Source organism: Mus musculus, chromosome 16 (genome assembly GCF_000001635.26).
Source record: "Mus musculus strain C57BL/6J chromosome 16, GRCm38.p6 C57BL/6J".
NCBI lineage: Eukaryota > Metazoa > Chordata > Mammalia > Rodentia > Muridae > Mus > Mus musculus.
Window position 1 is genome coordinate 32,978,024 of NC_000082.6, and position 13,975 is coordinate 32,991,998.

Consider the following 13,975-nt stretch of genomic DNA (forward strand, 5'->3'; position numbering starts at 1 on the left):
CTGAACTATAACTACAAAATCTTCATCAAATTTTGACTGTGCTGATCTGGATAGTATGAAAACCTGATGGTACTTTCTTAAGAAATAGTCTTAATATATAAACTATATTTTAGATGGAAAAATGTTTGATCTTAATAGACTTGTAGCACAAATTTCAAGTTAATAGCTGCAGTTCAGTTCAATTCAGTGTCCTGGCACAGGGGAACAGCATAAAGCAGTGGTTGAGGGTCAGTGCATGCTTGGGAAACGTCTTCACAGCGAGGTCTTTCCTAGAGCTCCATTTTACCTAGCTGTTGAAGTCCTTAGCTTCCGCTTAAGAAGGACGGCTAGCCAGAAGCTTGCCAGATGCAACAATTACATGGCCATATCTTTAGTTGCCTCCCTTTCCTCTACAGTATCTTTTTTAGTGGAATAGACATTTTGTTTAACAAGTTATATATTTTCCAGTCAGTAATTGAGTTTTTTATAAAGAATCTTGAGAAGAGAAAATTCCTCAGATGATTCCCTTTCACTACAAATTGCTTCAGAATATCTAACATACTGACCTCTAGCAAGTAATTTTCTAAATAGGGAAATCTTTGTTCTCTTTTTTTTTTTTAGTTTGAGCCACAGGAAGGGAAACAGTCAATAAGTTTCTTTTTCTCCAACTCCAGTTTCTTCTTCTCCTGGGTCTTTTTTGTTGTCTTCCACTTCCCTTTGAGTTAACTTACATTTTCTGAAACACAAACTCATGAGAAGATGGTACAGCCATCATTCTTCGCACACATGACACAGAGAAGAGCAACCATCTTCTCTGTCTCAGACTCAGGCTATCCTGCTTAAAACACCAGAGCCATCCAGAGAAAATAAATGCCAAGGGTGTATACTTCAGTGGCTTACCCTTACTTACCCTTGTTGTTGTATTCTTTAGTATATTTGGACTAAGGTTTTACAAGAGATGATTTTTGTGATGAGCCATAGACTAAATAATAAAGACATTGAAACATCATTCTTTCTGCATACAGAACAGACACAAGAGAAAGGGAAAATGTAATTTCTTTTAATATTTATCTTATGTATATGAGTACACTGTAGCTGTCTTCAGACACAGCAGCAGAAGAGGGCATCAGGTCCCATTACAGATGGTTGTGAGCCACCACGTGGTTGCTGAGAATTGAACTCAGGTCCTCTGAAAGAGCAGTCAGTGCTCTCAACCACTGAGCCATCTCTCCAGCTCCAGGAGAATGCAATTTAAGCAAATGTTTTTATTAGCTGTTTAATTTTGAATCTCTCTCTCTCTCTCTCTCTCTCTCTCTCTCTCTCTCTCTCTCTGTGTGTGTGTGTGTGTGTGTGTGTGTGTGTGTGTGTGTGTGTGTGTGTGTGCTGTGTACAGTGGAGCATGATCTGGATCAGATTGACTACATTGACAGCTGTACTACAGAAGAAGAAGAAAACGACGTGAAACAACCCAAAAGCCTGGACACGAACAGTCTCAGCTCACAGTTTATGGCATATATTGAACAACGGAGAATCTCACATGAGGTAGCAGTGTACCCTTTTACCCTTTCTAGACTGAGAACAGTTGGTGATGGTAGAGATCCTTGTCCTATCAGTGATTTATTGGTTTGGGCCTAATTGTTTCATTTTTCCCTTATTGTTTTATCCCTGGAGTTTTCAGATTTAATTTGGAAAAGTCAGAGAGTAGTCTCAAAAATGATTCCAGTTTTATTCCTCAGATAAGCGGGCAGATTTCATTCTTTTGAAGAGACAGTGAAAGGAGATCTGAGCGTGACCTCAGGCCTCTGAAGGAAGTACACGGGATAGGATACTTCTCGTTGCTAGGTAGTTTTGCTTTCTGGTTGGTCTTTTTTGCTTAACTCTTTTGCTTTTTTATTATTGCTAATTATAAGCCTTAATATGATAGATAATTAAACCAAAGTTGACTTTTGAGGAAACATTCGACTTACCCATAGAATATTATAAGTTTAATTATGCTGGTGCTTTTATCCTGAGTTAACAGAATATAAACTGTTTGCTATTAAAATTCTTGGTGTCTCTTATAATGAAGCATTGAATTGCCTAAAAAACAAGTAAGCATTCAGGCCACTGTAGAGTCTCTGCCAATTCCTCAAAGGTCTCAAGTAGAATAGCATTCTTCAATCTATCTAGTCAGCATAGTAAAATGGTTTCATTTTAGTGTTGTGTTGATGTCTGGAGTTTGTCCCAGGCCCTGAGCAGGGGTTGTTTGAGAAACACTAGGGGCCTTTTTGGAAAACGATGTATTTAACTTTTAGAAATCAGGGATCAGCTGCTTCAAGTGGAGGGTGGTGTGGAGTAATAGCCTTCCTTAAAAGAAGCCTTTGGTTCCTGTTGAACACAGTGGGGTTTGTTGCAGTTCAGAAGATACTTGTTTCTAAAATCAGATAAAATCAAACCCTGTAGCCAAGAGATAATGATAGACCAATGATTGACAAAACTGCCTTGTGGTTTAAGCTGTCAGTCTCTCTGCTGGAGCCAAGAGTTTCTTTCTAATAAAATTTAGACTAATAATACTGCATAATACTCTTTAGAGAAATCCCTTTTCTTCTTCTGTCCTCTTTTTCTTTCTTTTTTATTAGATACTTTCTTCATTTACATTTCAAATACTATCCCCAAAGTCCCCTATACCCCCCCCTCTTTTTCTTTAATGACTTTAAAATGCTTTAGGTTGTCTAAGTGAGGTGTCTCTGCAGATGCTGCTTACTGCCTCCTGAGACCTGTTGGAGTCACTTCTTCCCTTCACATTGTAGAGGCTCCTTGCAGTGTTTCTAAACTCCTAACTACCTCGTGTGTGTGGTAGCCATGTGGTTCTATGGAATAAGACTCTTGGTATTTTTGTGTCATATATCTTTCAAAAATTGAGTGTTTGTGGAAGTATAGCGAAGGGGTTAGTTTAAGTTAACAACCTGTGAAGTTGACGCTGATGAAGTACCTCAGCAGGTGCAGTTAGGCCTGTAAGTAGATGGTTTCTGAGGATCCTTTTTGTTGGTTTTTTTGAGACAGGGTCTCTCTACAGAGCCCTGGCAGTCCTACAACTCACTCTGTAGACTAGGCTGGCCTCACAGAGATCTGCCTGCCTCTGCCTCCCGAGTGCCCACCACCTCCCCGGTCTCAAAAGTCCTTCTTATTCTGAAAATATCACTCTGCTTAATCACTAATTTATATACTACAGTGAGATGAGAACCTTGTAAGCAAAACACACAGTTATAGATTGTGCATATTCTTATTTATCAAAGCCTAGGTAATACCACTTACAGTTGTGTTTTGTGTGTGTGTGTGTGTGTGTGTGTGTGTGTGTGTGTGTTTACATCAGCACACATACCACAGTGTGTACAACATGGAGGTCTGAAGACAATTTTGTGGAATTGTTTTTTTTCATTCAGCATTTTTTTTTTAGGCTCTGGAGATCAAACTCAGGTTGTGGGGTTTGCACAGAAAGTGCGTTTTTACACATCGGTGTTTACACGCTGGCCCACCTCACCAGCCCTTGTTTTGTTTTGTGTTTTGAGATAAGAGTCTTGCTATGTCACTCAGGCTGTGCTCAAACACGTCATTCTTTGCCTCAGCTTCCTGAGCCTGAGTTACAGCCACCATCACACCTGCTAGCCTGGGTGCTCTGAAACACTAAGCTCACAGAGGAAAAGCCTACCAAAGTCATTTTTAATGTATAATTTCCTAAATGTTAAACTAGTTGAATATGTAATTGCTGCATTTTAATATATTATGCATGTTAATTACTGACTACTTTTTCTTTTCTTTTTCTTTCTTTTTTTTGGGGGGGTCTAGGTTTCACCAGTAAAGCCAATAGCCGTTAGAGAGTTTCAAAAAACAGAAGACATGAAAAGATACTCACATCAAAACAGGTTTGAAAAAGCAATTCAGCTTAATTCTTTCTTTCTTCAAACTTAGTAATAAGTGAATTGATTTTATTTTGTGCAAATCCAAATATAATGAAGATATTTGGCTTATGTGAACCTTAAAGGCTATTTTAAACTAGATCAGTCTGCCTTTGTTCTAACACCATCTTTAAAAAGAGTGAAATTACTTGGTTCCAAATCCAGTGTTTATTCAAGCATAGAAAATGGAAAGATTTTCAGAAACCCTGTATTTACTTCTTCCTTCTACATAGACAGTCTTTCCACCATGCTTAAGGTCTCCCTTCCTCTAAACCAGCTCAATGCTGTTTTCATTGTAGAATTCCAAAATGATTCTGCTATAAACTGCATCACAGTAGTTAATTTTTTTGTCTTTGATCTTTGTGAATGAAATCTTTAAAAAAAAATTAGTAGATTTGATATATCTGGGGTTTTTTTGTTTATTTGTTTTTTAAGTCATGGTTCCTCTATGTAGCCCTGGCTGTCTTGAAACTCACTGTGTAGACCAGGCTGGCCTTGAACTCAGAGATATGTCTGTTCTTAAATCATAGGAAATTTACTATGTAGCATCTATCATTCATCCATAGGTCTTTATACCAAATAGCATGCTAATGTTGTCCCAGGAACTATGAATGAAGTAGCTGGAATAAAGAAAATGTACTTATGGGGCTAGAGTTGGCTCAACAGTTAAGAGCACTGACTGCTCTTCCAGAGATCCTAAGTTCAATTCCCAGCAACCACACGGTGGCTCACAACCATCTGTAATGAGATCTGATTCCCCCTTCTGGGGTGTCTGAAGATAGCTACAGTGTACTTAAATAAAATAAATCTTTAAAAAAAAACATAGTGAAAACATATTTTTAAAAAAGGTAAAAAGAAAAATGTAGTTGTATAGATACTGTAAGTGTTACAGCTCTAAGGGGAAAGGTATCCTGATAGTTGAGAGCCAAGGAATACCAAAGTCATACCTTACAACAAAACTCGCACACAGATTTATAGGAGAGAGGGTGCCTTCCTCTGCTTGGGAGAGAAGCAGCAAAAAATCTGGGCAGGAGGCAGGCTTTATTTAGGGTTCCTTGGCAGCAGAGCTTTCTAGGGTACCCTGGGATTGGGGGCATTTTATGGCTTGATCTTGGGCTTTTTTTTTTTTTTTCTGTAGGGCAGGGTCTGGCCACACACCTGCCTTGAAGGACTGAAAGGGTCATTATGGCCGTTGGAGAAGACTGAGAGCCAATGCCCCAGAATCAGTCATCATAATACAAAAACTTTAAAGGCATAAAGTAGACCAATGTTCCTCAACAAGATTCAGCTCCCCTCCTTCGAGGCTGTTTGAAAATGTATCAATTCCTTATGGGAATCAGTTCCCAGCATCACTATAGGTGCTAGAGGCTGGCCACCTCTGCCATGAGAGACACTCTTAAAGAATGCCTTACGTGAATGTGGGTGATGCTGTTGCTGAGAGGCAGCCCTAAGTCAAAAGCTCATGGGCATGAAGGAGGGACAGGGCTGCGGTGGCCCACGAGCACCACGCGGTCACCTACACTGGCTCTCACACACACCGTGCTTCCTTCCTTCAGTCTCCATCCTTAACTTCTCACAGCTCAGTTGTTGACATCGCAGGTGCGTGCTTCATCGGGGTGTGTGCTGCTCCCCTTCTAGCCCCAGAGTACCTCCCCTCTCTGCGTGTCTGCTGAGTGGCCATGACAGAGTAGGAAGAGCTCCAACTGCTCACCAGGAAAGTGGGTTCTAGTGCAGGCTCAGCACGTGCAGCTACCATCCAGACGCAAAGGGCTCATTTTTCGAAGTTGTAAAAGTAGTGGCTTATGCCAAGCGTGGTGGCACACTCCTTTAATCCCAGCACTTGGGAGACAGAGGCAGGCGGATTTCTGAGTTCGAGGCCAGCCTGGTCTACAGAGTGAGTTCCAGGATAGCTAGAGCTAATCAGAGAAACCCTGTCTCGGAAAAAAAAAAAACAAAAAACAAAACAAAAAAGTAGTGGCTTATGCAGCACCAGCACGGTACCTGAAGTCCCTTCAGTTCTCATAGATTGCATGGTAGTTGAGAACATAAAATCCAACAAGATTCACACCTAACTCTACAATTTATTAACTATGTCACCTTTGGAAAGTAACTTTGTTTCTATCTCGTACTCCTCAACTGAGGACTGTAGGGCCTCTTCATTGGTAGGTTGTTGTGAGGCGCCTTCACAGTGTGGGAGATGCATAGTACAGTCAGTGGGTGTGAACTAGCACATGGTAAGAACTCAATCAGTGTTTGTTTCTGCTTGTCCCAGAGGGTGTTCTCAAAAAAAAAAAAAAAAAAATGACATGAGCTTTGTTTTATAAATGAAAAACCTTGATTTCACAAGTGTATCAAAGGGAGAGGTTCCGGGCTGACAAGATGGCTCAGCAGGTAAATGCACTTGCCACCGTACCTGACAACTTCAGATCAGTTCTTGCAAGCCACATGATGGAGAAGAGAACTTAGCCCTACAAGCTGTCCTCTGATTTCCATACAGGGGTGCACACACGTTCATAAAATCGAATGTTTAAGAGAAAATCCCAATTTTGAATAAAAATAATATTTAAGAAGAAACCAAACCTTTTTTGAGATGTTTTCCATAAAATGAAGTCTGTTTTAGTTAAGGTTTCTGTTGCTGTGGTAAATAAAACACCACCGTCACCAGCAACTTGAGGAGGAAAGGAATTATTTAACCTTAGTTTTTAAATCTGTCACTGAGGTAATAAACCAGGGCAGGAAATCAGGCAGGGACCTGGAAGTAGGGACTGGAACATAGGCCATGGAGGAGTGGCTCAGGCTGCTTTCGTCTGTACTCCAGAAACACCTGCCCAGAAGTGGCAGCACCCACAGTGGGCTGAGCACTCCCACTCCAAACACTCAGAAAATGCCATGTGAGGGTAGGTACCTGTAGGCAAATCTGGTGTGGGCGTTCCTCCCAACCAGTTCAAGCCAGTTCAGGCTTCTTCCCAAGTGACTCTACCTGTGTGAAGTTGACATAAACACCAGCTGACACAGAGACTTCAGCAAAGACTTGAAATGTGTGCCCTTAGCATTTGATAGTATGTGTCCTACCAGAGAAAAGACAGACACATTCAGGGGGAAGTAGTCCGAAATGCCAAGTTTTAAAGACTTTGAGCCTCTGAGTTTGACTTCTAGTACTAGAAAGAAAAAACTACTTGGTGTTATAGTATTAGGTGTTGAGAGTATAAGAGCTTGAAAGTTTACTTCTATTTTCCTACTAGCATCCTGATTTCAGTGAGGCATCTTTTTGGTTTTTCGAGACAGGGTTTCTCTGTGTAGCCCTGGCTGTCCTGGAGCTCACTCTGTAGACCAGGCTGGCCTCGAACTCAGAAATCCACCTGCTTCTACCTCCCAAGTGCTGGATTAAAGACGTGTGCCACCACGCCTGGCTGTGAGGCATCTTTAGTTACAGACACACATGACTTACAGAGTCTTGAAACATGTCTCCTTGCTTGAGGCAGAAGATAAATAGCAAACTGTAAAACTGAGAGTAGTGGTGCTGGCTTGGGTCTGTTAAGCATTATGCAGTGCCTTACCTCTACCTGTAGAACAAAAATCAATAGGTGCGTTACTCTGTTACTTACGAGCGCAGTGCCCAGGTTTGCCTAGGTTTGCCGCAGCCCAGGTTCCTGCTGAGTAAAATGGCTGTGTCTGTCAGAGGATCTCAGTTTAGTCTCCTGCTTTGGTCATGGTACGGATGTGGGTCATGGCTATGCAGGTCGTAAAGAGACGTGATATCGGAAATGCTCTCAGCCAGCTGTCCTCAGTAGTGCTTCCATGCAGTTGTTAACTAGCCATCAGTGACCCATCACATGACATGCGAGCTGGGGACTCAGGTAGGCCTGGGATTTAATGTAAGTTCTAGGGCTTATATTTACAAAATGCAATTCCTCTTTCAATGTAGACCTAACAGCTTCCCTTTATGACAGAAACTTCTGTTAAAAATGGAAATTTTACGTATTTTCCTTATCCCTCCTTACCTTGTCACTGAGTTCTTACTTTTCTTTGTGGGGCCAGGGTTCCAGTTGAGCCATCTTTGGTGTTATCAATGCCACCAAGTCACAATCAGGTAAGGTTGGGTTTTTGTTTTTGTTTTTTCATTCGGGTTTTTTGGTATTTGTTTGTTTGTTTGTTTGTTTTGAGGTGTTTGGTGGGTTGAGGGGTTGGAGACAATTTCTCTGTGTAGCCCTGACTGTCCTGGAACTTGCTTTGTAAACCAGCCCTCTGCCTCCCAAGTGCTGAGATTAAAGGTGTGCACCACCACCACCCAATTTAGTTATTAAATTTACCTTTGTTCTTTCAATGTTGATTTTGCTAAGCTAGGATGGCTTTTTTTTTTTTTAATTCTTTTTGGCTGTGTGTGTATACATGCATACTCCACAGCATGCATGTTAGAGGTAAGAGGACAACTTGAAGGAGTTGGTTCTCCTCTTCCACTGTGTGGGTTCCTGGGATTGAACTCAGGTATTGGGTTTGGGTAGCAAGCACCTTTACTGGCTGAACTTTCTTGTCAGCCAGGCTTTCTTTTATAATACTTGAACTGGCATTAATTGTCAGATATCTATAAATCTTGGGATTTGTCTTCTCAGTTCCTAAAGCTTGTGTTCATGATAGACCCTGCTTTTGTACATGCAAGAACATCGTGAGGGAGAAAGGTTAACAGTAGAGTGTTACCACTGCAGAGTAGACTTGAGGTAGCAGTGTTCTTTATGTTGATGCGGGTTACTGACATGACATCCCTTGTCCCCCTTACATGTCTAAAATGAGACCTCTCTTGCAGCTTTCACATTCAGACTTGGAGCTTCATCAGAGGAGAGAGCAGTCTATTGAGTGCACTCGGAGAGAGGCACAGCTTGCTGCCCTGCAGTACGAGGAGGAGAAAATAAGGACCAAGCAGATTCAGAGAGATGCTGTCCTAGACTTTGTCAAAGTAAATCCTTTACCATCATTGATGGATACTCTTGAAGTTAGGAGAAGAAATGTTTATTCATTTTGCCAAGACTTTCTGTTATTATTGCATTAATTAAAGGGAGTTTGAATTGAAGTTGGCATAAGCTAGGAGAAAACCATGGGAAGAAAGATCCTACTGAAAACCCATCTATGCATTGTAGAGCAGTCTGGAAAGAAGCAAGAGGGGAAAGTGGAATAGATAGAATCACAGTAATTAGACTGGTACAAAAGTGGAGGCAGGACCTCTAAGTTTAGTTGGCAGTGATGCCAAGGAGACTCAGAAGCATCTGAGTTTGTGTCTACATGTGTTACTGTGTGCTGTATTGAGCTGTCTCCCCCCCCCACCCCCCCGTTGTGTATGATACTAAACATATCAATCAATAATTGTAATATTACCATGGCAGGTGCTATGCCATTTGTAATCTAAGTATATGGGGAAATTTCTAAATTAATGGGTACTGAGCAGTGAATAAATCATTGAAGAGAAATTTAAAAACAAAGTAAAAGAAATAAATAGATGAACCCAAAGCAAGGTTTTAATGAGAGTCCAGTTTAGGTCTGTGAAAGCAATGAGGAGCCAAAGTCAGAGGACAGTGTAAATCTCAGCTACGTTTCTTACCGTTTAATGTCTCATATCCTGGACTCCCAGTTTTCTCTGCTTGTGGTATTTGTTTCTCTTATAGAATGAGAAAAATCACTTGAGATCATGTGTGTAAGATAACAGTGCGGGCCCTGGATATGTAGCTGGGCTAGGGAAGTAGACAGTGCTCCCCTAGCAAGCATGAGCCCTAGATTCCACCCTAGCACTGCTTAAACCAAGTGTCCTAGCACTGGGAGATGGAGGCAGGAGTCAGAAGCTCGAGGTCATCCATGCTACCTGAGATACTGTCTCAAAAAAGAAAAAGAAAAACCAGGCATGGTGGCACATGCCTCTATTCCCAGCACTTGGGAGCCTCCCACCCCCAACAAAAGTAAAGAAATTTCAAAATACTAGTTGTGTACAAACGTTTATTTGTCAGAATAACAGAATTAATAAATTGGGGGAAATGGCTTGTAATTAAGAAATTATAACCAGGTGGTAGTGCATGTCTTTAATCCTAGCACTCAGAAGACAGGGGCAGACAAATCTTTTGAGTTTGAGGCCAACATGGTTCTAGGACCATCAGGGCTACAGAGAGAAACCCTGTCTTGAAAAACCAAAGAAAAGAAAAAAAAGAAATTACAAATTTGCTTTTGAATATTGAATGTGATGTGACAATGGTCTGAATGAGTTCCTGAGAGGGTAGTCACGTGGTATTCTCAAGGTGTATGTGTAGGTTTTAATGTTTTCTATTAATGCTCATAGAAGTATGATAGTATAGCTCGTTGCAGTTCTTCATTTAAGCTAAGATGTTTAAGGCAAGAGCATAATCTCCTTAACTAGTAAATATAGAAAATACATTGATGTGATCCATTTAATGAAATGGAGTGTGTAAGTTCCAGTGTTGAGGTTCTAATTTCCTTCCTCTTTTTGGGAGTCTAGCAGAAAGCATCACACAACCCACAGAGACAGCAGCCCCCTGGGAATGGCGAGGTATGTCATTAATTACTTTTTCTTGGGACTTGTTATTTTGCAATGGAAATAAAATGTCTGCCATGTGGTTATCATGTTTTCAGTGATCAAATGTTTAAATGATCAAAACCTGATTTTTGGCTGGCGTAGTGGACATATGCCCATTATCCCATCACTTGGAAGGCAATAGGCTAAAGAGTTCAAGGCCAACCTAAGCTACATAGTGAATTCTGGGATAGCCTGAGCTATATAGAGAGGACCCCCCCCCATCTCAAACCAACCTGCTCCCTAAAATTCTCTACCTCACCCCATTAAATTCTACATATGAAGGAAAATAAGGTACAGGATAATAAGGACGGAGGTTATGAGAATATATAGGTTAAGCTTGTGCATAATCTAGAGATTATTCCATCCCCTCCCTGGTCTGCAGCTTGAGTCATCCTTAGATGGTAGATGGTTTTGGTGCTCAACCAGAGAAACTGTAGCCTATCAGCCTCGGTGATGATTTCCTTGTTACAACTCATGTATGTTAGTTCTAGATCAGTCGGTACAGTGTCATTACAAATAAATATTACAATTAATTGCTTAAACTGTTTAATTGTTTTGTTTTGTTTTGTTTTGTTTTGTTTTGTTTTGTTTTGTTTGAGACAGGGTTTCTCTGTGTAGCCCTGGCTGTCCTGGAATTCACTTTGTAGACCAGGCTGGCCTCGAACTCAGAAATCCACCTGCCTCTGCCTCCTGAGTGCTGGGATTAAATTTGCGCGCCACCACTGCCTGGCATAACTGTTTAACCTTTATGTGCCTATTTTAGTCTGCTAAAATGAAAATTACTAAATGAATGTTATTTTAGTGTAGTTGACTTTCATATTGACCAGTTTTTCTTACTTTCACTACCTGTAATCTCAATTTTTGATTATTGCTTTATTTGACTATTTAAGTACATTATTTGAAAGCTTAATGTAACTGGGGCAAGATGGATCATCGTGTCCTGGCTTTTTCTGCCAAACCTGATGACCAATTTGAGTTTAATTCTTCAGACTCCACTTGGTGGAAGATGACTCCCACAAGTTGTCCTCTGCACACACACACACATGCACACACAATGAATGGGTGGGTGGGTGGGTGGGTGGATGGATGGATGGATGGATGGATGGATGGATGGATCTGAATCACGTTTCTGCAGCACAGCTTCTTTTAGCCCTGGTGAGTTGCTTGTGTGTAAGTACTGAGTATGAGGGCACGCGCCCTGAAGCATCCCTCCTGCATTCTCACTTGTCTTTCTTCACAGTGATAACTATGCAATTTTTAACAACCAAAGCTTGATGAGATTTATGTATTTTTCTTAACTCCAACATTTTTTTGAGATGTTGTTTCATGTTTGAGCTCATCCAGAACTCAAGTGTGCTATATAAGGTGATATATATATCCTGCCCCTCCTCCACCCAATTCCCAAGTGCTATATGCTAACAGACTCTGAGAAAGGCAGTGAAAAGATGGCTCCACCAGACTTCATTCCTCTCAGGTTGACTTTTGTCATTGGTCTACACAATGAGCACAGGTTATTGATGCTACAGCTGCATCAGCACCTCTCAGCGCTTTCTCCTCTGAGCCTGAGCTTTAGAAGGTACATAGGAGGAAGTCAGTACTCAGAACCACCCGTCTGACTGATGGGTGCATGTGGTCCTGTGTGTCAGCATCCTGGGGTGTGTCCTTCATGCGATGCTCTCCTGTGTGTGTCCCGTGGAGTGCGTCACTTGTGTACACTGCTTCTTTTTGACATTGCTTATTTTCTTCACCTTCCTAGTGTTCCTTCCCATCCAGAAGGTCCCAGCACACTGATGACAGTGCCTTGCTAGTGGTAAGAGAATGCAGAATAGAGTTTACATGTTTGTAGAGTAACTGTTGTGCTTTACTCAGAATTGATGTAAATACCATAAAACAAGATGGGCAGGCACCATAACTAAATTCTCTATAAATAACCAGACCGCTCTCTCTGTAACTACAATCTAGGCAGGCTTCTAGAGTTTGACTCTTACATCTGTCTAATGCATTGAGAACCCTTCTGGCCTTATCTGTGATGAGATATATGTAATAATTAGTTTTTTAAATGTCTTTTCTAATTTTCAGTTAATCATTAATTTGGCTCATGAGTCACTCCTGTATGTTAAATGGAGTCCCACACTCCATGACACTAATTATATGTGACAACCTATTTTATCATGTATTTGGTTTCTGTTGTTTTCATTTTTACAGAATGTTCTCCCACCCCTTGCAAATACAAGCTGCGTCACACACAGACACTGGCTTGTCACACATGCATGCTGCCACTGGTTGCAGAAGTAGTGACAAAGACTTCACTTACAAAAGTGAAGTTCAGGTTCTCACAGTTGAAGTTCTTCCATGGTCACCTTTACCTCAGAAGATCATGGCCTGCAGTGCTGCCTCCTGACAGTTGGGAACCCAAAGACCATGAAGGGCTTTATTTAAATTTAATCATTCTTGGAAGAGAATTCAACCATTTATAAAATTACTTTTCCCATCATGTTTTATGCTACTTTCTTTTTTTTTTTTTTTTTTTATGCAAAAGTGTTGTCGGTAGTCACTTCTGCCTTAAGTGTTAGACACTGCCTTCACATGTGCTGAGAGCAACAGTGCTTTAGAGGCTCCTACAATATAACCTGCACTGGGCTCAGGATTCTGTGCATTCTACTGCCTTCCTTCCCACTAAGATGGACAAAGCACATATTAACTGGGCAGTCTTAAAGTGACCATGAGGACCAGCCTCTGAGGTATTAGCAGAATTTCACTGCCACGAGGAGTGAAAGCTTCATTTATGTAGGAAATGCCATGGTTTCTGATGCCGGTTGGTTATCTTGCTCAGTTCTCACAGCAATCTTAAAAACTATGGTTTAGTGAGGCAGGTGTCTTACCCATATGTGGCTTGTCAAAGGTCATAAGCTGGTAAGTCCTGGTCTGTCTTTGAATCTAATTCAAGGCCTGTAGTAAATACCCATGCTGGATTGCCTGCCATGCTAAAACTGAAGGGATGATAGGAAACCAAAGATGAAATTTAATAACACATAGAATAAGTGTCTAGAAGTTTTTGTCAAAGAAAAGTAGCATTTGGAAAAACAACAATAGCAAAATACCCTTAGCATAAAATCTGAAGTAGCAGTTGTCAAAAACACGAAATCTTTTATTTTGGCTGTTGGTGCTCAGGCCTGGTTTCCTGAATTAGGTGGCCTTGAAAATCAAATCTTTGGGTGTTGTAATGCGCTCCTGTATCCCAGCACTGAGGAGGTGAGCATGAGCAAGAGGTTGCCTCAAGTTCAAGGCCATCCTGCACTACAAAACCTAGTTGAAGGCAAGCTTAGACTATGTAGCAAGGCCCAAACACCCAAATAAATAGCAAAATTAAAGCAGAATCCACATTTCTTTGTATGATAAGGAATATCCAGCCAACACTCTACAAACTCTGGGCAGTAGAGTTAGGAGAATTCGGAATTCAAGGTCACCCACTCTATCTGGGGATTGAGGT

General features: G+C 41.1%; 1 protein-coding gene across 18 annotated transcripts in view; it reads left to right on the forward strand.

The window, feature by feature from the left end:
- The window catches only part of Lrch3 (leucine-rich repeats and calponin homology (CH) domain containing 3), a 101,947-nt gene that overhangs the window by 63,941 nt on the left and 24,031 nt on the right, over positions 1-13,975 (forward strand). For 6 of the 18 annotated variants that reach the window (XR_001781866.2, XM_006522524.4, XM_006522528.3 and 3 more), the window contains exons 9-14: positions 1,373-1,521; positions 3,805-3,881; positions 7,953-8,004; positions 8,716-8,865; positions 10,408-10,458; positions 12,242-12,295. Coding sequence is in view for 17 of the 18 variants with exons in the window: in XM_006522524.4 (XP_006522587.1) it covers positions 1,373-1,521; positions 3,805-3,881; positions 7,953-8,004; positions 8,716-8,865; positions 10,408-10,458; positions 12,242-12,295 (533 nt within the window). In the remaining variant the exon portion in view is untranslated. The remainder of the gene's footprint in view (positions 1-1,372; positions 1,522-3,804; positions 3,882-7,952; positions 8,005-8,715; positions 8,866-10,407; positions 10,459-12,241; positions 12,296-13,975) is intronic. The other 12 variants (XM_030249271.1, XM_006522530.3, XM_030249270.1 and 9 more) reach the window with 6 other exon arrangements.